At 39.0% G+C, this 24,134-nt stretch overlaps 1 protein-coding gene across 1 annotated transcript in view; it reads left to right on the top strand.

The window, feature by feature from the left end:
- The first annotated feature begins 663 nt into the window (after nt 1-663).
- The window catches only part of cfap221 (cilia and flagella associated protein 221), a 77,731-nt gene continuing 54,260 nt past the window's right edge, over nt 664-24,134 (top strand). The window contains exons 1-8 of the mRNA XM_057830389.1: nt 664-1,050; nt 1,132-1,227; nt 4,298-4,448; nt 8,924-9,024; nt 9,281-9,367; nt 9,434-9,529; nt 9,617-9,717; nt 17,612-17,715. Coding sequence (XP_057686372.1) covers nt 4,358-4,448; nt 8,924-9,024; nt 9,281-9,367; nt 9,434-9,529; nt 9,617-9,717; nt 17,612-17,715 — 580 coding nt within the window. The 5' untranslated portion in view covers nt 664-1,050; nt 1,132-1,227; nt 4,298-4,357. The remainder of the gene's footprint in view (nt 1,051-1,131; nt 1,228-4,297; nt 4,449-8,923; nt 9,025-9,280; nt 9,368-9,433; nt 9,530-9,616; nt 9,718-17,611; nt 17,716-24,134) is intronic.

Here is a 24,134-nt window from a genome sequence, read left to right as displayed (position 1 = left end):
TGCCATACACATGGTCAAGTAGTCTAGATCCAGTTGAAGCAAAGCAACCCCAAAACATCAGGGAACATCCGCCATGTTTGACTGTGGGGACTGTGTATTTTTCCTGTTTAACCTAACGACAATTTTGCCTGTACTACAAGGAACTAAAATGAAAATATTTTTTACAATAATATATTTAAAGACAACTGTTCAACTTTTTATGTTGTTTTAACAGAAACAGGTAATTTCCCCCAAGGAATATAGTTAAAAATTAATAATCTAATTGACTCACATCCAGACGAACACGGAACTACTAAGCGTTGAAGGAAACCTGCTGGCCGCTTGCAACGTCAAGTTTGATATCGTAAGTACTTACATGTGGTGTTTCCTTTTTCGACTTTCAAAATAATAGTGCTAATGCACAATTGCTTTAACAAAATGAAAAGATGAGAACAATTTACTTGAAATGTGTTATTTTATAGCTTTATTGTACGTAATTATAGTACTAAATGTAAGTTATAACCCCAAAACAAAAGTTCTAATGAAAATTCAAATGTTTATTTTGTAATATAAATGCAATATTCCCGAATTTATTTTTAATGTCACAGCGTCTTTACAGTTTTCGTTGTGCACGTGTCGCATTGGTTCACGCGGCGTTTAAACCCGCCCCCCTCATAACTTGACTGTTACCATAGTTACGAGTGTTTGACCGGTAGTCAAACTAAATACATGCCATTGAAAAACGGCGCGGATAATTTTTCGAATTTTTTAGTCAACAAACAATCTCGCCAAGATGGCACCGTCGTGGCGGCTCGGGTTTTCACCTTCGCAACATTTAAAAACCATGTGAGCAAGACGTTCAAATATTAAATGACTGGAAAGCGTCATAAAGAACCGACGTCGGGGTATGACGTAAGCAGCAAGTGACGACGGCGAATTCGGTCAATATAAATATTTATTTATTTTATTTTATTTTATTTTATGAAGCTAGCTAAGCTAGGCGTTTGTGTATTTTTGGGGAGAAGATGGTAAATCTGCGTTAAAAATGGCGCCAGTCAAACCGGATATAAGGTACAACGAAAGTTTATGTTGTTAGCAGACTTGTAATGCTAGCACTGCATTTTTGACATTTATTTCAATTATTTTATTCAGGTTTGCGGGGACTTGGAGTCTATCGCGTGCAGACGACACCCTGGACTGGTTTCCAGTCAAACTCTGGGCAAATTTAAAACCGAGTTTTTGAAACAGGTGAGTGAACCACTACATTAGGCATTAACTAAGGATTTAGAAAAAAAAAATCACATATTTTTTACTTCAATTCTACAATGCTCATACATTAGGCATTAACTAAGGATTTAGAAGTCATTTTTTCCACATATTTTTTACTTCAATTCTACAATGCTCACAGACACAATTATGTTCCTTTTTATTTCATTCTAAAAATTCTCCTAAGTTATCAGGCATTGTGTCCACGGATAGGGTTGCCAGCTGCCTGAAAAAAAAAAAAAGAAAAGAAAATAAGAGACACGTCTAGGGTGACCACTTCCATCTGGCAAAATGCAAAATGAAGGACATATTTAAAAAAAAAAAAAAAAAAAAGAATAGATAAGACTTCAGACATCAGATATGTGGTGTATTTTCACCAACAATAAAGTTTTGGATGGTCTATAGATCATATACGTGTAACTAAATACAAATCACATAACAAAAAAACAAATAAACACAAGGACAAATCAAAAAATGAAATTACATTAAGGTACCGGAAGAGGTAGGTACCAGTATTAAAACAAAGCTCCAGGGCCGGCCCAGGCCATTTGGGGGCCCTAAGCAAAATAATGCCAAGGGGCCCATATTTTTGGCCCACCATTTCGTCCCAGTGTACTGTGAAACCCATACATGCAATCCAACCCATACCTCCATATTTTGTATATTAACCAGATTTTGTTGCACTGCATACTTCAAACTTCTCACCCCAAATGATTGTCAGTACTTAAGTAGATGGCGCCAAACCTTTTTCTTAAAGAGGAAAAGAAGTTAAGGAAGAACTTTTATTTTTTAAGCTTGTAATCAAGTATAAAAACTCTCAAAAGTCAAATAAACCAAACTGTCGTAAATGGATGTTTGCATAGATAAACGGCACTGCGCGTCACATTTTTCATGATGCTCTATTACCAACGTATGAAATGAGGTTGCCAGATTGGGGGCCCCCCTAGTGGTCAGGGGCCCTAAGCAGCTGCATAGTCTGCGTATAGGCTGGGCCGGCCTTGCAAAGCTCATCGCTGATTGGACGAATCCACTGGAAAGGGTAACTACTGATGAACTTGGAAATGACTCTGCTTCTGGCGTGGAATTTCAAAATGAGCGTAACCAAAGACGTGAACGTGACTGCCGCAATAATAGAATACTTTTATTTAGTTGGATGTCGTGATTCATATGGAGCATGTCCAATATGACTTCATATGTACAGTGGTATGAAAAAGTGTCTAAACCTTTTGGTATTTCTCACATTTCTGCATAAAATCACCATCAAATGTGATCTGATCTTTGTCAAAATTGCACAGATGTAAAAAACAGTGTCTGCTTTAACTAAAACCACCCAAACATTTGTAGCCCTTACTATTTTAATGAGGATAGTATGCAAACAATGACAGAAGGGGGAAAATAAGTAAGTGAACCCTCTGCTTAAGTATACTTGAAGAGCAATTGAAACCAATTTTTACCAAAGAATTGAAGTCATGTGTGTGCCCAATCACTGATGAGTGTTTAAAGCTGCCCTGCCCAGTATAAAACACACACTTGGTCAGAATTGTTTTGATGAGAAGCATTGCCTGATGTGCATCATGGTTTGGTCAAAAGAGCTGTCTGAAGACCTGCAATCAAGGATTGTTGATTTGTATATAACTGGGAAAAGATACAAAAATCTGGATGTTCATCAATCGACAGTCAGAGAAGTTGTCTGCAAATGGAGAGCGTTTGGCACTGTTGCTTCTCTCCCAAGGAATGGCCATCCACCAAGATGATGCCAAGAGTTCAGCACAGAATTCTCAGAGAGGTAAAAATAAAAATAACCCTAGAATGTCTGCTAAAGACTTAAAGAAATTACTGACACAGTCCAATATCTATGTGCACACATCAACTATATGGAAAACTATGACCAAGTATAGTGTTCATGGGAGGACTCCACGGAGGAAGCCACTGCTGTCTAAAAAAACATTGTTGCTCGTTTAATGTTTGCAAAAAGGCACTTGGACATTCCACAGAAGTTTTGGCAAGATATTTTATGGACTGATGAAACCAAAGTTGAATTGTTTGGGAGTAACGCACAACGTCATGTTTGGAGGAAAGGTGGAACAGCTCACGAACATCAAGACCTCATCACTACCTTGAAGCCTGGTAGAGGGAGCATCATCATTTGGGGCTGTTTCGCTACCTCAGGGCCTGGACAACTTACAATCATAATGGAATAATGAATTCAAAAGTTTTGCATGAAACCTGAGACCGTCTGTCAGACAGTTGAAGCTAAAAAGAGGATGGATGCTGCAAAGAGACAATAATCCAAAACACAAAAGTAAATCACTTTCAGAATGGTTTCAAAAGAACAAAATACACGTTCTGGAGTGGCCAAGTCAAAGTCCAGACTTGTACCCCATTGAGATGCTGTGGCATGACCTAAAGACAGCGATTCATGCCAGACATACCAGGAATCTGACTGAACTACAGCAGTTTTGTAGAGAGGAATGGGCCAAGATTAGCCCTGATCGATGTACCAGACTGGTCTACGGCTACAGGAAGCGTCTGGTTGAAGTTATTGCTGCCAAAGGGGGGCCACAAAATATTAAATGTGATGGTTCACTTACTTATCCCCCTCCTTCTATCATTGTTTGCATACTATCTTCATTAAAATGTGAAAACCTATAAATGTTCGGATGGTTTTAGTTAAAGCAGACACTGCTTTTTCATCCGTGTGATTTTGACAAAGATCAGATCACATTTGATGGTGATTTTATGCAGAAATGTGAGAAATTCGAAAAGGTTCAGATACTTTTTCATACCACTGTATGTCCTGCTGTACTACGGTATGACGGAAAATTTTAGTGGGCTTGAAACCATGACGTTTTCATTCCACGGTAAACCTTGAAACAGATAACCGGCACATGCCTAACTAAGACTAATAAGTATTATCGTCCAAAAGACTAACACAAAACTTAAAAGAGCTGCCAAAAAAAACACTGATCGGACGTCCAGCGCTGTCTATGGCATGCAATGAGTGAAATGATTGCTCATAAAGGATTTAAACATTCTCCTGTCTTATTTACAGTTCTCCAGCCGCTTGTCGTTGGTTCCACGCGCCTGCGACTGACCCTTGACTCCGAGCAGAATGGCCGTCTCTGCCTCCCTGACGCCTGTGCCTCTGTCCCAGCTTGTGGAGGAGGGAAGAAAAAGCGTACCGAACCATCTACTGGAATCAAGTACATATCCACTGACTTTAGGGCTGCAGCTATCGCTTATTTTAGAAGTCGATTAATCAACTACTGTAATTTCCGGACTATAAGCCGCTACTTTTTTCCCTCATTTTGAATCCTGCGGCTTATAGTCCAGTGCGGCTTATTTGTTGATTTATTTGGGTTAATAGGTAACACTTTACTTGACAGTGGCGTCATAAGACTGCCATAAGACACTCATGATTATGACATGACATTATCATGTCCATTAATGAATGCTTATGACAGATGTCATTAAGTCTCATCCGGCAAATTATGTCATTAAGTCCATTTATGTCCAGCTCGGATCTTTTACATCCATTCAAAAGGGAGATAACTTGCCGGATGATACAAAATTAAATCTGTCATAGGCATTCATTAATGCTCATGGCAGCGTCATGTCATAATTATGATGGTCTTATGACAGTCTGATTGTGCCACCTTCAAATAAAGTGTTACCAAATTCCATAACCAGCAATTGATGAAACAACTGGAACAGTAACTGAAGAAACAATTAGTACAGAACATGAATTTTGATCTGTTATTTACATCTGTAGCGCTGCAATGCACGCAAGGAGGCATGTTGGATGACAACAGTGTTGACATCAGGTGGCAGCAGAGGTTGACAGTCTCCCCAAGAGAACAGTGATGGCCAAATGAAGCTTCTTGAAGCAATGAGGTTTTGGAGCCATTTGGTTCAAAGCTTCATTCTGGTTCATTTAGTTTTATTACGGTCTTATGATGCCGCTGTCAAATAGAGTGTTACCGTTTGATGTCTTTTGGTGTAAATCTCCCATAATACAGTCAGGACAGCTGCGGCTTATCGTCCAGTGGGGCTTATCTATGAACAAATGTCGTTTTCATGTCAAATTTGGTGGGTGGCGGCTTATAGTCAGGTGCGCCTTATAGTGCGAAAATTACGGTAGTTAGTTCAAATAAACGAGTAATATGTTGCAGAATCAATTTTAGGAGATGTAAAACAAACGATTGCCAAGATTGCACTTTCAAAAGAATATTAAGCGCGAAAACAAAATGATATTCCCGAGTATTTATTCAATCGATGTCGAATTGCACTTTCATTTAAAAATAAAATACCTGAGCTTAGCCTCAAATGGTAATAAAAAATAAATAAGTGAGGATCTAAATTAGGGCTGCAGCTATCGAATATTTTAGTAATCGACTGAAAAATCTGTTGAAATCTATCTAACTTTTTTTTTTAGGTAAAGGGCAATTATAAATATACATGAGAAAAAAAAGACATTTAATCCAATATTGAACCATTTTCAGTCAATCAATGTCTTTATTTTCGATGTACATTGTTGAACACAGTCAACAAATGCATCTCAGATGTGACAAAAAATAATCACTGCTTTGACTCAAAAAACTTCTAGATCTTATAAAAAAAAAACATATTTCTTACCTAAAAATGTAATTACGCTTGATAACACACATCACTTGAAAGCTACGTGTTTTTCCCACGTGTTTCAATTGAATTTCCATTTGGGTCAAGCTATTTTTAAATTCTAGTTAAGTTTTAAGTTAGTCTAAACTAAGTACTGATATGATTTTGAGTTTTTGCAGTGTTCAAAATAAATGTATGATACCTGCACATTGCACTGTGCTGTCATTTTAATCTGTTTGAGCGGGTCATGTGCGTTAATTGCGTCAAATATTTTAACGTGATTAATTTAAAAAAATAATTAATGCCCGTTAACGCGATAATTGTGACAGCCCTATTTATTATGTTTTAATTTTACACCCTCATCACGCTACAGCGCTGTGTTTTTACAGATTAAATAAAGTCTGTATGTAAGACACGTTAGCCACGCATCGACAGTGGTCATAATCAATAGAAACTAGAGATGTCCCGATCGATAGGAATCACGTCATTTTCAAAGTATCGGAATCGGCAAAAAAATATCGGACATGCCTTTTTTTAATATATATATATTTTTTAATTAAATTGTTTTCTGATTGTATTTAACGTTACAGACATAATAAGTTACACTCATCCAGAGTCTTTAGTTTAGGCTTAAGGTAGGGTTATCAAATTTATCCCGTTAACGGCGGTAATTTATTTTTTAAAAAATTTATCACATTAAAATATTTAACGCAATTTACGCATGCGCTGCACGACCCACTCACGCATTGTAGTGCTCAATCTGTAATGGCGCCGTTTTACGTTTTACCTATATATATATATATATAGAGAGAGAGAGAGAGAGAGAGAGCTAAAAGGCAGCGTAAAATGAGTAGAGTGAATTTTGGCAGCCTTTGGAGACTTTTTTCAATTGGCTAAAGCCTTACAATCCCTCTCCCTGCGATTAGAAATATCGTGGGAAGCAATGTGGGGAAGAAAGGTAGTAATTGATCTTTTTTTTAACACCCTATGTTAATTCCCAACGCAGAGAAGATATATCAATTGGTACCAATATGCACAGTCATGGTTGCACTTCCCATCATGCATTTGGGCAGAACAGTTAAATGGCTACAGTATCATTTACTGAAAGCTCAACAAATACACTAGATGGCAATATTTAGTCACAATATACAAAGTCACATTTATCCTTAAAGAATTACAAGTCTTTCTATCCGTGGATCCCTCTCACAGAAAGAAGGTCAATAATGTAAATCCTAGAGGTGTGCAAAATCTCCGATTCTTAGATTATTCGCGATTTGGCCGTGGAAGATTCGAGAACGATTCACAAACATCCAAATTCCTATTATTGAAATATGCGAAGTAAAGCGGAAGTACACAACACTCAGCGCGCCGCGCGGTCTTCGGGACGGAACGGAGTGAGAGTAGCTAAACATCATGCTTCCCATTACCCGGCCCCTCGGGTAATGCCAATGCTCAACTCACGGCTCTAGCTCAACTCATGCAACGAGACAAAAAAAACACAACAACATATCTGACTGCTGCCGAAAAGCTGCTACAAAGTACATCCATTACAACGTTACAGTGGATATCATTTATATAGGACTAGATGCAATATAGATTTGGTAGTGTTAGCAGCACATCTACAAAAAGCTAGATGCGGGCGTTATAAACGGCCGCCATCTTAAAGCAGTACACTTCCCTGCAAGGCTGTTGTAGCGAACCTTCCAAGCAAACCTAATTAACTTTTTATCTAAAATACTCCTAAATTGGTAAAATATTGACTTGAATCTATCTTTAAAATAGTTTTAAAACTTTCACATGTCGAAAGTAGACAAGAGGGAAATTATGGAATAACGGGAGCAATTTTAACAAATTTAAAGGTTGATTCACAACATTAAATTAATTGAATGTAGTTTAAAGCTGCTGATACAGAACTCTGGAGTTTTTTATTTAATGTTATTTTTGTATATTTGTTTACTGCTATATGTTAACTTGATACTGAAATAGTAGTGTGGTTTAGCCTGAGAGTATTTTTGAACAATTTTGGAACTCATGTACAAAACATAAAAAAAAAAAAAAAGAGAAAAAAAGGAGGGGGGTGCATCAATAATCGTTTTATAATCGAATCGGAGCCTCTGAATCGTAATCGTAATCGAATCGTTAGGTGCCCAAAGATTCCCAGCTCTAGTAAATCCCATCTTGAGGATTTATTGTCATAATAAACAAATACAGTACTTATGTACTGTATGTTGAATGTATATATTCGTCCGAGTTTTATTCTTTTTTTTTCTTAATGCATTGCCAAAATGTATATGATCGGGAAAAATTATTGGGAATGATTAGAATTGAATCGGGAGCAAAAACAAAGCAATCAGATCGGGAAATATCGGGATCGGCAGATACTCAAACTAAAACGATCGGGATCGGATCGGGGTGCAAAAAATATGATCAGAACAACCCTAGTAAATGCTATAAAATGCTAATGTTTTTATTTTTTATTATTTTTTTCTTTTTATACAATGCTCTTAACAAATGTATCTGACTCATATTCCCACAAAAAACGGCTAAATATACCTATAAACTAAATTACAAATGCATTAAAAAGCATTAGCCCAAACAAAAACTTAGCTTACGTTGGTCTTAACAGGGAGCAGTTGGATTCAGCCATGTGAAATGAGGCAGACCAGAGGGCCGTGTATCTACCCTAATCAATAGAACTAAATGTAAACACTTTCAAAATAAACCATTACAACGGCACTTTAATTAAGCGAATACTCGAAACAACAAAATTTAATTCGAATACTTTTTTCTAATCGATTACTCGAGTTAATCGATTAATCGTTGAAGCACTAATCTAAATACAACAAAAGAATAATTGACTAACTTGCATAGCATAAGTTTGAGCTAGCTTAACAATAAGCAACAGGCTTCAAAATGAAGTAAAAAAGTAGCGGCTTATAGTCCAAAAATTACTGTACTCAATTTAATTGTCGCAGCACTAACTGACATGATGCCGCCATTATCGATTCAACTGTGACGCGTTCGGTTCGTTATTTGAAATCCTGTTCTCCTCCCCGCGTAGAAATCTACGTCAAAGAGAAAAGCAACGGCCGTATCCAAGTGGATCCTTCTGAACTTCATTTCAGCGGCTTCAAACTGGAGAAAGACTACGTGAAGAGCGTGGTGAGAAAACCATTCGCTCTAATCTGAATCTGCTCCATACTGTAATTTCTCCCAATTTCTTAATCACGAGTAAACACGAAATAGAAAATTAGCAGGCATTATTGAATCCTCTCATTTGAATGGGTGAATGAATGAAGATGTGATTTCCCATCATGCACGCTTGATGAATGTGGATGTAAGCATCAAGAGTGTCTAAATGGTTCTCTCGAGTGCACGCGATGAAATTTAAATGAACCGCTTTCCCTCCGCTCTTTAGAGACTAATCAACATCTCATCCAGAGTGCTAAATATTCACATCATCCCCACCCAAAGCAAGCATTTCCGAACAAACTACGCCAAAAAGGTATGTGTGATCTCCGTAAGCGTCACAATCAAAGTATCCATTTTGACTGATCTGACTTCCCTCAAGTGTCGGCTCATCCCTGGCCTCGCCTACACGGTGAAAGTCAAATTCTGTCCTCACGATTGGTCCCGTGTTTCCGACTGTATTCGGGTTCACTGCGAGGTAAGCGCGCGAGCCAACTCTTGCGATCTCGACACCGTGCTTTTGTGTGCTTTGCAATGGCTGTTCTTAATCTGCATCCACTTGAAGGACGATGAGAACCTTTTAATTCCAGTTCACGCGTACCCTGCCACCGCTCATGTGCATATCCCAACGCGCATTGACTTACCAGCTGCCCCGCTTGGACAAAGGTGGGTGTTTGTGTGTACAGGTAGTCCCCGGGTTATGAATGAATTCCGTTCCTACGCTGGTGACGTAACCCGAATTTCCACGCAAATCGGAATTAACCCTTTAAAACCCCTTAATCTCAAAATAACTATCGAAAAAAGTTCAAAAGTATTGTATTTTGTTTAATGATGGTGGCAGTGTTGGGTCTGGCTGGACACATATGCGGAGTTTAAGGTGGGGGCCAGGCTGGCCAGGCCCCCCCGGTGGCCTAAAAGTGACATTGCATGTAATTGACTTTCCTAAATCTGTAAAAGTTGTAAAGCAATAAAACAACAAAAATGAATGAAATGAAAAATAAAGATATTTTTATCATGGGTCAAAATTATTTTTCGAATAGATCATATGACGAGCACCTTAGAGAGTCATTTGCTTTGCATATCATTAAAAAAAAAAATAGGGGAGGGCAATTTAATTTTTCAAATGATTTTTTTCTTTGTTTGAAAATAATTTTTTTTGATTGAAGCAACTTTTTTGGGGATTGAATGATTGAGACACAAATGTCACACAAAAAGGATTGCTAAAATCAAAGAAAACTTTTTTAATGAAAAGTTAAGTGTTCAAATGCAAATATTTGAGTCCCGAATATTTTTTCACATTCAAAAACTTTTTTTCGATGATTGAAATTTTTCTTTTTTTGACTGGTGATTTTTCTTTTGAAAATATATATTTTTTGGTTTGAAGCAACTTATTTTTTGATTGAATAATAAAGACACAAATGTCCTTGCCAAAATGTGGTCCAAACGCAAAACAATATTACTTCAATCAAAGAAAAAAAAAAAAAATCAAAGAAAAATAGCTTTCAAATGCATTTTTTTGAGTTTCAAATGTATTTTTGCTGCAAAAACACTTTTTTTTTGATTGAAGTGATTTTTTTTTTTTTTTTAATAATCAAGACACAAATCTACGTCCATATGGCTCCGCCCAGGGGATACAATTTTTGACTGGGGTAACATTGGCACGACACCGGCGGGCGTACTGTATTCAACAGATGACGAGCTTGGCGAAAAGTATAGCCGTCCTAAGCAGCCTGACTTAGAATACCCCTCAAGAATGATGGGAAACAACAACAAAAAAATGCTCATTTTCATCTTATTATTATCAATTTTCTTGTAAGTTAATTTTGTTGCTGACACTGCGTTTTGGGGTCATCAACATGTTGTGCCCCCCCCCCCCCCCCGCCCCAAAAGTCAAACTCCGCCTTTGGCTGGACTGTCTCCTTGTATGACTGAGGAGCAGACTATACCGTCTGACATGGATAAAGGATAGCTGTGCTTTGGTTTGGCCAACATTAAACTGTAAGTTGTTTCAGCTGATAAATACTTGTTTATGCATTTGTAATTAAGTTCAGAGCTACAGTTTTTGGAGTTATGTTTGAGTGATTTGCTATGAGTTGTGAATGTCAGGCTGTGGTGACGAGACGGACTCAGTTGCGGAGTACAGGCAGTAAAGTTTATTAATGAAAACCAAGGTTCTTCCGCTGGGATGCAGGGATGAGGAAAAGTACAAACATAAAGCGCTTCGATCGAGGAATGAGTCAAGAAAACTAGGATAAAAAAGTTCAAACACAAAGCAATCCAAAAGGGAGGAAAGGCAAAAACATAAAGCGCCTCAAATGGAGGAAAAAGTCAAGCTAGCTAGGATCAAAAGGTTCAAACACAAAGCGCTCCAAATGGAGGATAATGTACAGGATAACTATGATGGCAATGGCGAGAGGCTGACGTGACTGACTTTAGAAGAAAGACACTTCTGCTCAAGACAAGGCAAACCAAGGCAATATATACACACGAGGTAATGGGGAACAGGTGGAAACAATAGGTGATGAGGTGACAAGAGGAAGGGCAAGTGTACAGACGCAAGGAGGGTGAAGCTTTCAAAATAAAGCAGGAAACGACTTGACATAACTCCCCCACGACGTGACAGTGAATACGTTAGCATTCGTAGCATTTAAGCTAGCGGACTTTTGTTTGGAAAATTAGGCAAAATCTACTAAATATACATGTTGAGCCGATTAGATGGACGTTTGAACACCAATTGTTCTGTGTCAAGTGTTTTCTTATTAAGATGCGTGTCGTTTTGAACATAAGTGTACATACACTGCTGGCCAAAAGTATTGGCCCCCATGCAATTCTGTCAGATAATGCTCAGTTTCACCCAGAAAATGATTGCAATTACAAATGCTTATAATAATATAATATATGTAATATCTTCATTTGTTTTGCTTGCAATGAAAAAACACAAAAGAGAATGGGGAAAAAAATGAAATCATTATCATTTACACAAAACTACAAAAATGGCAACCTTTAAAATATCATGTGATGCTGCTCTAATTTGTGTAATTAACAGCACCTGTGGCACATAACAGGTGGTGGTAATAACTAAATCACACTTGCAGCTAGTTAAAATGGATTAAAGTTGACTCAACCTCTGTCCTGTGTCCTTGTGTGTACCACATTGACCATGGAGAGAAGAAAGAAGACTAAATAACTGTCTGAGGACTTGAGAAGCAAAATTGTGAGGAAGCATGGGCAATCTCAAGGCTACAAGTCCATCTCCAAAGACCTGAATGTTCCTGTGTCTACCATGCGCAGTGTCATCAATAAATGTAAAGCCCACGGCACTGTGGCTAACCTCCCTAGATGTGGACGGAAAACAAAATTTGACGAGAGATTTTAACGAAAGATTGTGCTGTGTGTGGATAAAGAGCTTTGACTAACATTCCAAAAAGTTCAAGCTGTCCCGCAGTCCGAGGGTTCAACAATGTCAACCCGTACTGTCCGTCGGCGTCCGAATGAAAAGGGACTCTATGGTAGGATACCCAGGAAGACCCCGCTTCTGACCTGGAGAAATAAAATAGCCAGGCTGGAGTTCGCCAAAACTTACCTGAGGAAACCAAAAACGTTTTGGAAGAATGTGCTCTGGTCAGATGAGACAAAAGTAGAGCTTTTTGGGAAAAGGCATCAACATCGAGTTTACAGGAAAAAATCAGGCCTTCAAAGAAAAGAACACGGTCGCCACAGTCAAACATGGCGGTGGTTCCCTGATGTTTTGGGGTTGCTTTGCTGCCTCTGGCACTGGACTGCTTGACCGTGTGCATTGCATTATAAAATCTGGAGACTAACAACAAATTTTGCAGCATAATGTAGGGCCCAGTGTGAGAAATCTGGGTCTCTCTCAGAGGTCATGGGTCTTTCAGCAGGACAATGACCCAAAACACACTTCAAAAAGCACTAGAAAATGGTTTGAGAGAAAGCACTGAAGACTTCTAAACTGGTCAGCAGTGAGTCCAGACCTGAATCCCATAGAACACCTGTGGAGAGATCTGAAAATGGCACCCTTCAAATGTCAAAGACCTGGAGCCGTTGGCCAAAGAAGAATGGTCAAAAATTCCAGCAGAGCATTGTAAGAAACTCATTGATGGATACCGGAAGCGGTTGTTCGCAGTTATTTTGTCTAAAGGTTGTGCTACCATGTATTAGGATGAAGATGCCATTACTTTTGTTCGGCCCATTTTTGTAGTTTTGTGTAAATGATCATGATTTTTTTTTTTTCCATTCTCTTTTGTGTTTTTTCATTGCAAGCAAAATATCTGACAGAAATGCAGTGGTGCCAATAATTTTGGCCAGCACTGTACCTGCGCTCTGGTTTGGCCCACATCAGGCTGTGAGTTGTTTCAGCTAATATATGTTTGTGTATGCATTTGTAATTAAGTTTAGAGGTACAGTTTGTGGAGTTAAGCTAGCGTACTTTTGTTAGACAAATTAGGCTAATTGAATCTACTAAATTTACGTATTGATCAGACAAGATGGACGTTTGAACAGCAATTTTTCTGTGTCGTTTACTTGTTAAGATGCGTGTCGTTTTGAACATAAGCGTACACATGTGTTACAGCTTTACAAATTGTCGAAAGTAAAGGAAGTAAAAAAAACTTCAAATAAACACAATTGCCTTGTTAGCTCTGTAAAGATGAACAACTTCACATTTAGTGATGACAGACCACGTCATATTAATAAAGTTAAGTAAAAAAATAATATACTGTGTGGTACAATAAAGTACTGTCAATGCAACAAAAAAACTAAACGAATGGACACAAAATGGCGGACAAGACTCCGGCATTGTAAAGTGGAAATCGCGCAAATCGAGTACGTCGTAACCCGGAGACTACCTGTACTTGATTTTTTCAAAATGCATTTTTTTTACATACATGTAGTGCTGTACGATATGACGGTATAAATTGCCAAAACGATATAAAACTTTCTCTTCTGTCCATGCAATGTACATTTTGGCCAGTAGATGGCACCCAATTTGCGCTGACTTGCTAGTAGAGGTTGATAGAGTCGTCCGATATTATCGGGTAGTATCGGCCGTTAAAAGCAGTTTTTAATGATTTCGGATAATATCGACAGGGGTTTTTCATGATCAGTTTTGACGACACGAAAATTAAATTTTTTATGGAAAGTTTTTCAAAGCTTTTTGCTGGCGTTGTCCGATAGTGACTTTTTAACCGATATCCCGATGTTGTCTAACTCAAAAAATCCGACACCAATAGCAAACTGATACCGATATATGCGTTCGTGTACTTAACATGTTATTGCTAATTCTATTGTGATTCCCCACTGGATGCTTTAATAATGGTAAATGTAACAACTTCAAGGTTTTCCAAATAAAAGTAACATTCTGTAAGGATAAGACAACTTCACCTGAAGTTATAGAAAAAGTGCCAAAATAATGTCCGATGCAAAAAAAAAAAAAAAAATTGAAATGAGCCAAAATGTCCGTAATTAAATACAGTGGTACCTCTACTTAAGAAGGTCTCTACATACAGAATTTTCAGGAAAAATCCCAAGCATTTTATTTTGGAAACTTGTTGAGGGGACTGCTGCTTTGCTAAGCTGTGACCATCCCATGCACAAAGGCTGCAGGATTGTACTTTTATTTATAACGCAGAATACATACTGGCTAAGCGATATTATTTTAAACGCCCTTATCGACCGATATTACTGGGCAACTCTTATATTAAGAACCACATAATTGGGTGTCCATAATTTTCAATGACACTGAAAATTATCCATATCGCACAGCACTACATACAGTGGTATGAAAAAGTATCTGAACCTTTTGGAATGTCTCAGATTTCTGCATAAAATCACCAACAAATGTTATCTGATTTTTGTCAAAATCACACAGATGTAAAAACAGTATCTGCTTTAACTAAAACCACTCAAACATTTATAGACCCTACTCACCTACGTCACAGAATGACGTGTCGCTGTATCCGGCCGCCATATTGTCCGTATTTTTTAGACCTATTCTCATTGTTTTCAATTGGTCGTGCAAGTTATAGAGCAATTCATGGAAGCCCCGGTGTTATCTGACGCTGTAAACTCATTGGATGCGTTGCATAAAAGGCGTTATGTGGAAAAGCTTCAGTTTATCCATTCGCCAGATCCATATTTGATGCCTAAATCGATGTTTTTCGAGCCGCTGTCTTCGCCTGACATCTGCTACCCTGATATTTACAACTATCTTGTCCGCACAAAATCAGCCTATTCTCACGAAAGTTTGAAAAACTTTAAGAGCTTGGAGGCTTATCAATACTTCGTTGCTGGTTGGGTGAAACAGGTCCTCGTCCACGAAAATTCGGCAGGAATCTATCTCGTGCTCGGGAAGGTGAGTTATGAAATTTTCAATTCAAAATCTTTTGTTCTTGCTAACATCCACTGTCAAGTCTAATGTATTTCATGTCATTTGTCAATGGAGCTAGGGCTTTTAATGTTTATATGGTTTAGCGATAGCACTCTCACTACATACATATATAATATGTTAGTAAATATGAAGTGCGATAGCACTATTCCAGATTGTCCCTAGTTGAATTTATTTTTTGGCTTTTGACCTCAATAGTGAAATCGTAAATTAATTGTATGACAACTGTCTTATAATCCCCTTATAATTATATATTTTCAGGTAGTTCATTCACAACGTCTGAGTGTATGTTGTCGGCGATTAGCCTAGCAATGATCTTAATTGTGGTTATCAGCCCCAAACCCTCTAAATATATATTAAATGCATCTTACCAGATATAAAATGACTACTACATAATCTGTGGTAATCGTTTGGAGCCCAGTTTTCTCGTCGAATTGCAGCAGTCCATCTCGCTTTCCTCTCCGGGTCTCTCGGAATACGGTAAAACTTCAAGTCTCTCCGTCTATCTTCTCTGTTTTTGCAACCGACCGCCACACACGACTTCACCATTTTGATTATTAATGTTAACGAGCAGAAAAACACGCCATAATAGGAGGAATTTACGAAGCGCTAATGCATTAACATGACGTGCTGTGACGTCACGTGAGTAGGGTCTATAGGTTTTCATATTTTAATTAATGAGGATAGCATGCAAAGCATGACAAAAGGGGGAAAAAGGGTGAACCCTCTACCTAACGAGACTTAAAGAGCAATTGAAACCAATTTTACCAAACAATTTAAGTCAGGTGTGTGCCCAATCACTGATGAGTGGTTTAAAGCTGCCCTGCCCACTATAAAACGCACACCTTGGAAGAATTGTCTTGATGAGAAACATTGTCTGATGTGCATCATGGCTTGGTCAAAAGAGCTGTCTGAAGACCTGCAATCAAGGATTGTTGATTTGAATAAAGCTGGGAAAGAATACAAAACCATTTAAAAGTCTGGATGTTCATCAATGGACAGTCACAGAGGTTGTCTCTGTTACTTCTCTCCCAAGCAGTGGCTGTCCACCAAAGATGACGCAGAGAGTTCAGCGCAAAATACTCAGAGAGGTAAAAAAGAACCTTAGAGTGTCTGTTAAAGACTTACCGAAATCACTGGCACAGTCCAATATCTCTGTGCACACATCAACTATTTATAAAACTATGGCCAAGAATGGTGTTCATGGGAGGACTCCACTGCTGTCTAAAACAAACATTGTTGCTCGTTTAATGTTCGCAAAAAGGCACTTGGACACCCCACAGAACTTAGATATTTTGTGGACTGATGAAACCAAAGTGAAATTGTTTGGGAGTAACACACAACGGAGGAGGAAAAATGGAACAGCTCACAACATCAACACCTCATCCCTACTGTGAAGCATGGTGGAGGGAGTTCATGATTTGGGGCTGTTTTGCTGCCTCCGGGCCTGGACCATTTGAAATCATGAATGGAAGAATGAATTCAAAGGTTTATCAGGATGTTTTACAGGAAAACCTGAGGCCGTTTGTCGGACAGTTGAAGCTAAAAAGAGGATGGATGCTGCAACAAGGCAATGATCCAAAACACAGTAAATTAACTTCAGAATGGTTTCAGAAGAATAAAATACACAATCTGGAGTGGCCAGGTCAAAGTCCAGACTTGAACCCAATTGAGACTCTGTGGCATGACCTAAAGACAGCGATTCATGCCAGACATCCCAGGAATCTGACTGAACTACAGCAGTTTTGTAGAGAAGAATTGGGCAAGATTAGTCCTGATCGATATACCAGACTGATCTGCAGCTAGAGGAAGCGTGTGGTTGAAGTTATTGCTGCCAAAGGGGGGGTCCACAAAATATTGAATGTGATTGTTCACTTACTTATTTTTTTTTTTTATTTTTTCCTTATTTACTTATTTTTGCATACTGTCCTCATAAAAATATAAAAAACTATAAATGTTTGGGTGGTTTTAGTCAAAGCAGTTTTTTTCATCTGTGTGATTTTGACAAAGATCAGATCAAACATTTGATAGTGGTTTTATGCAGAAATGTGAGAAATTCCAAAATGTTCAGATTCTTTTTCATACAACTGTACAAGCCAGATCAATGTTTTTTATTTTGTATTTTACGTATATAGTAATGTGTGGCTCTTCCTATAGTGTTAGCCACATCATTCCACTGAGCTGTCGATCTCCCGCTGATTTGGAGTTTGAAGTGCAACTTATTGAACCGCATGAGGCCTTCTCCATCCACCCACTGAAGGGTAGGAATCACTTGATGACATTTTTTTGGTAATCTTGCTCTGCACAGTTAAAGAAACCTATCTGGAGTGCAGCTATGTTGTGTTTTCTCCAAAGTACTCGGTTGTCTGTTGTGTACTAAATAAATCATGGCTGTGGAAGCCTCACTTTCCACACATTACTCTTATCCAGGCTCTGGAAAACATCACCGTATGGGTTTGGAACTCTGCCAGATGTGTCATAACATGAAAACTGTTGTTTTGCAACACATTGGTTGTTTCTTGCACATACCTAAATGTATTTTACAGGCTTTAAAGTGCATGTGACACGAAAAAGCATGTTTATTTCATAATACACGCGGTGTTTTATGCTCCTGAATGATATGGACTGCTTGGATGTGTGTGGAAGCGATCGCTATTTTTATATAGTTTTTTGAATCCCGCGCCATGAAAATGAGTGACTTCCGGCTTCGGTCTTGCATTGAGGAGGAGGGCACTGTGATGTGTACGGATGAAGGCGTCCTCTTCACTATACAGCCGTACTGTTGTGTACGAGGACTAAGGATTCAGCTGATTTTGCGGATTAATACGTTTATTTTTCGCATCACGCCAGCCAAAGGGCTGCAGAAAAATCTTGCTCTATGAGGGGGAGGCGTGTGCGCCTTTTTGGAGTTTTAAAAGGTTCCCATTCACAAGCCCTACTACTGTGGGACCGTTGGACTCACGAGGAAGTGAGTACCGTAATTTCTGGAATACAAGCCGCTACTTTTCCCCCTCATTTTGAATCCTGCGGCGTATGCAATAATGCGGCCAATTTATCCATTTTTCTAACGACAGCCAGGAGCGCTCGAACATAAAACGTAAGCGTAAGACACGCGGAATATATGTATCGAGGAAGACGCTAGTTTGCACTCGTACCCGTATTTTAACTTTGTACTTTGTGCACGGATAAAAGTAGCAGACCCTCATCGTTGTGCATCAGTAAAATTAGCATACCCGCATCATGGAAAATGCTAGAAGAAATGGATATGACGTGCCGAGTTGAATTGAAGGCTTGGATGGCCAGCGGTGTCAGATCGTTTACAAAAGTGGCCGTATGCGAAGAGCAACCTTTGCAAAAGTCTGACAGCGTGGAGCAGCGTGAAAAAAATCCACCATCACCAACGGGTTTCCGGTCTGCTACGTGACGAAAACGACGACACATGCTCAGGAGTAAGCTTGAAAAGTCAGTTAAGTGCCATGTTGCTGGCGCTGTTTGGAAAGAAAAGTTAAGGTATTGTCACGATGACAAAGAGTAACCCGCTAAGTTAGGTTGCAATTCTTTATTTTGGAAACTCGTCGAACAACACACGACTGCTGCCTCTAGCAGCCGAAGCACACACACAGACACACCCGCAACAACAGCACGTATCTTGCTCTTCCGCACCTCCCTTACCTGTAAGTCACGCGCTATGTCATAACCCGATTCGTTAAAGTATGGTATTAAAACTTAGAAAACTGTGTATTTCTTTATAAATATTTCAGTTAACTATGTGGGTACACGAGGCTTATAGGCAGGAGAGGCTTATGTGTGTACAAAATTCTTTTTCCTTTAACAATGTACTGGGTGAGGCTTGTAATCAGGGATGCTCAATAGTCCGGAAATTACGGTAAACATCTTGTTTTGTGTTATGGCAAATACGAATACAGCGATTACAAAGTAAACACTACAGACTTTCTTTAAATAAAGGACTACTTACGTTTGATCATTGATGGGCATGTAAAAAGCTCTCCTCATGCACATTAGCTGCATGTTAGCTGCACAACAACTGCAGCCGCCCTCCTCCGGGGAACGAGCTGTAAATTGCTCTCCGGTGAAGACAATCGACAACCCAGTCGTCATGTCAAAACATCCGGGCTAGTTATGTGTGATTTTCCGCTTCGAAGACTTTGAAACATCACTCGGTTCGGGTAAGCATGTGGGCTAGCTGTCACGCCTCTTGGTTTGTTTACGTTTTCCGAAGCCGGGGAAGGGAAATTACATATGTCCGATTTAGGTGTCATAAAATATCGTTTGGGAGGTGAAGGTAAAGGGGTAAAAAAAGACAGTTTTGACCATTATGGAGTAATTTTGCCAAGAGACAGAAAAAAATGACATTTTCCAGCTCTCTTCGTCGCGTTTTCCTCGTTGTGAATAATTCCCCTTCAATGGGCTGAATCGTAAAACCGATGAGCCCAATCTCCCGCTGAGCCCTATAATGGTAGGCGTGGCTAACCGGCAGATTAAAAGACTAATTTCTCGTCATCTGCGCTTTGCTAAATTGTTGTATATAATCGAATCGTCTCAAAATATGATTCTAATTCACATAATAATGCTATTTAAGACTTTTTTTTCTCCTGTCGTATGCGCTTTAAGTCACATTTTCTTTGCAGTTTGGCCGTCCGGCAACTTATTTTCTAGTGGTGTTCTCCCTTTTATTATTACTAGTGGTCAGAGGTGAGTAGTAACTCGTTACATCTACTCAGCTACATTTACTTGAGTAACTTTTTAAATAATATAGTACTTGTTAGAGTAGTTATACTATACCATGCAATACTTTTACTTGAGTTGATTTATGAAGAAGAACCACTACTGTTACTCGGCTACTTTGGGCTACATTAGAGTCGTTACATTTTTGCTCTTTAGTTTACATATTGACTTTATTTTTGTCAGAGATGCCGACAGCAGCTGTCTCAGTTTCACCAGTGAGACGTTGCAACAGTAACTAACATCCCGATCGATCGGGTCTGATCAAGCCATTTTCAAAGTTTCGTAATCGGCAAAAAAATATCGAACATGCCTTTTTAAAAAAAATATATATTTTTTTTATCTAAATCGTTTTCTAATTGTATTTAACGTTACAGACAAAATGTCTTACACTCATCCAGAGTAGTTTTGGCTTAAAGTAGGGCTATCAAATTTATTGCGTTAACGGCGGCAATTCATTTTATAAAATTAATCCCGTTAAGTAATTAACACATTGGCTGCACGACACACTCACGCATTGTTGCGTTCAATATATAAAGACACCGTTTTACCAATAGATAGCGCTAAAAGGCAGCGTATAATGAGTAGAGAGAATTTTGACAGCCTTTGGAGCCATTTTTTATGTGGCTAAAGCCTTATAATACCTCTCTCAGCAATTAAAAATAACTTGGGAGGCAATGTGGGGAAGAAAGGTAGTAGTTGGTCATTTTCTTAACACCCTATGTTCTTTCCCAACGCAGAGAAGATATATCAATTGTTGCCCCTACGCACAGTCATGGTTGCACTTCCCATCATGCATTTGGGCAGAAGTTAAGTGGATGCAGTATCATTTACTGAAAGCTCAACAAATACACTAGATTTCAATATTTAGTCACAATGTACAAAGTCACATTTATCCTTTAAGAATTACAAGTCTTTCTATCCGTGGATCCCTCTCACAGAAAGAATGTTAATAATGTAAATGCCATCTTGAGGATTTATTGTCATAATAAACAAATACAGTACTTATGTACTGTACTGGGTGAATACTCTCCAGGACATTGGTATAGGTCCCTTTTAAAAGTGGGTCACTAGCTTTGTATCACTGTAGTGTACCTCCTTTTATTGTTTTTTTTTTTTTTTTTAGCTTTGTTTAACGCATTCACTCCCAGCCATTTTCACCAGAGCAAGGCCCTTTGCTCCCGGCCGTGTTTCTGGATTTTGACTGATTTTGCAAGGCCCACAGAAAATTCTGTTCTATTGTTATATAAACATGGAACCCGCCAAAAGAAAGATTAGACTCTCTTCTTTCAGCAGAAAAAAGTAAGTTCATATCTTTTTCCATTCTTTAGAAATCAGCATTAGAAAATAGCTTAGTTTGAGCAATTTTCCAATTTCTGATGAAAAAACTGAGAAAATGAGATTTTTGTAAACGCATACATTTCAAACATAACTTTGATTTTAACAAAGCTATTTTTTGCATTAATTACATCCCAAACAGCTGAATAATGTTTTCCTTTTACAAAATACCATGAACAACCAGACAAATAGAGGTTTTGATAGCAAAGTAACAATTTATTTATACATGACTACTGAGAGATGACGCTTTGTCGCTGAGATGACACCGTTGTCGCCACGTCAGCGGTGTAAACTTTTCCCTCATCGTTGTCTGTCTTACAAAGAAGGATTATTTTTGCGTCTCTGCGGGGTCTGCTTGGCGAGGCGCTGCACTGGGGGTTCCAATCGTTTTGCTTGGTCGTCCAGCGCTTGGCCTCCCAGGTGTCCTCTCGGTTGTTTTGTTCGGTCTGAGCGCCGCCTGGCATCATGCCACCAGCGCTCTGACAGTGCTGCCCGGCCGTTCATTGCTGTTGAATCGGGTTGTGGGTCTTATAAAATGCGCTTCTGTCCTCCAGTGGCCAGTTTTATTGCTTTAAAATGGGTTTGGAGCCTTGTTTTTTTGTTTCTCAGATAGATCGTAAGCTATAGATGCTTCTTGTAAAAAAAAAAAAAAAAAACGCAAAAGACGTATAAATACGTTTTTGGGGCAGTGAAGCATTTAAAAATAGAACTTATTTATACGTTTGTTGGAGCAAATGAGTTAATCATTTCCTTGTATTGTATGGTTGTGCAGTGTTTCCCACCGCCACAGTCTCGTTTGGGCCCGCCACAGTCTCGTTTGCGCCCCCCCCCCCCCCCCCCCCCCCCGAAAAAAAAAAAGATACTAATCAGATGCGTCAGTCAGCCGATTACACAGCTGTAGCCCACTCCACTCTACTACCCGCGCGAGCGAGAGCAGCATTTTAGAGCAGTATTTTATTTATTTATTTATTTATTTAAGAGACGCAAGGGGAACGAGTAGGAAGAATGGGAGAACGAGCGAGATAGCGAGAGATAGCGGTCGCATGTCGTAGCAGCCCGCTGTTATTTTGTTATTGTTTCTCTTTATTATTGTTACCACAATCGAGTGGTTAAGCAAATACAGACTTCTCTCCTTCTTCCCCATATCCGGGGCATTACAATAGTTTCGATCGGACTTTTCGGCGAAAGTGAGCGGTGGACGGAAAGAAAACTTTGATTGAACTTGCGCGGAGAGGCGGGGCCCAAAATAAAGCCTTGCTCTATTTTCAGAGCGTTGGTCACAGTAAAGTATTTATTAGTTCAAGCAGAGTAAAATGATACATATTCACGGTGCAAGAACGTCGTTTCCGTGTCCATCGATTGGTAAGAAAAGGCTGTTTGTACGAGTGACGTGTGGGCGCTCCCGTCGGGGGGACATTTCGCGTGGAGTGGCTATTTTTCGGCACAACACCGACGCGCCAACTTCAGACAATTATGGCTGACGAAAGTTGGATAAATGCGCCCCCCCACACACACAATTTCGCGAGCTCTGGGACACTCGAAAAATGACTCTCTTACCTCTCCTTGCTAAGTTAATGGTACCTCGATGTGCGTTTGTGTGGAAATTTAGTTAACGAACAACGTGGAAAAAACTATTCACCTTCTCACCGAATCAAGAAAAACTCTTTACACGGCCATTAGAATTCCCCCTGTCCTGTAAATGGGTCAGTTGACAGAAGGACTGTTATTGTTGTGGTAATGTAGTACTTATGAGGGTCAAATAAAAAGAAAAAAGGAGGGCTACGACGGCGGTCTGAAACCCGCGGCTCTTGGGCCGCATGCGGCTCTTTAGTGCTGCTTCGGAGCTTTTTTTTTTTTTTTTTTTTTAAATGGAAAAAGATGGGGGAGGCAAATATATTTTTTGTTTTAATAGGATTTCTAGGAGGACAAACATGATACAAACATTCTTTCAATTCATTAATATTGTAATGAAGTTAAACTTGTGGTGTCATCGTACAACAGAGTAGTCACATGGTGCGCTATAGGATCCACTGCAGGGAAAATAAACATTTAATCATGAAGGCTAATTATGTATTTCTAGCCAACTTAGTCATTTTTATAGTAGGCTAATATTGCTAGTATTGATAATTATAAGGCTTGTACAAGGCTTTTAATTTTTTGCTGCTCCAGACATACTGTATCAGTTTTTCTTTGTTTTTTTTTTTGGGGGGGGGGGGTCAAATATGGCTCTTTTCAACAGTTTGCCAACCCTGAGTCACTACAAGATGTAAGTCGTACTATTGCTACGAGAAAAAAAGTCGCATTATTACATAGGGTAACGTAGCTGTACTCAGCAACGCATTTTACATACATGTACCGTAGCTGAGAGCTATAACATTAGCCTAGCTAATGAAATATTTCAAATATATCGTTGTTATGGTTCTTCTTGGGGGGAAAAAATAATGAAAAAAAAAAAAAAAATCGCCGTGGCATGACATGGTGTGGCTGTCCGACTCCGATGCAGCCCACCACCACAGTTTCAAAAAATCCTATGGTCAGAGACCCTCCCACCACAGTCTCCTAAAATCCTGTGGGAAACACTGGTTGTGGCTTAGACCTT

The sequence above is a fragment of the Corythoichthys intestinalis genome, chromosome 2 (assembly GCF_030265065.1).
Source record: "Corythoichthys intestinalis isolate RoL2023-P3 chromosome 2, ASM3026506v1, whole genome shotgun sequence".
NCBI lineage: Eukaryota > Metazoa > Chordata > Actinopteri > Syngnathiformes > Syngnathidae > Corythoichthys > Corythoichthys intestinalis.
The sequence above is the reverse complement of the archived record's forward strand: the minus strand, read 5'-3'. Positions and strand labels throughout refer to the sequence as shown.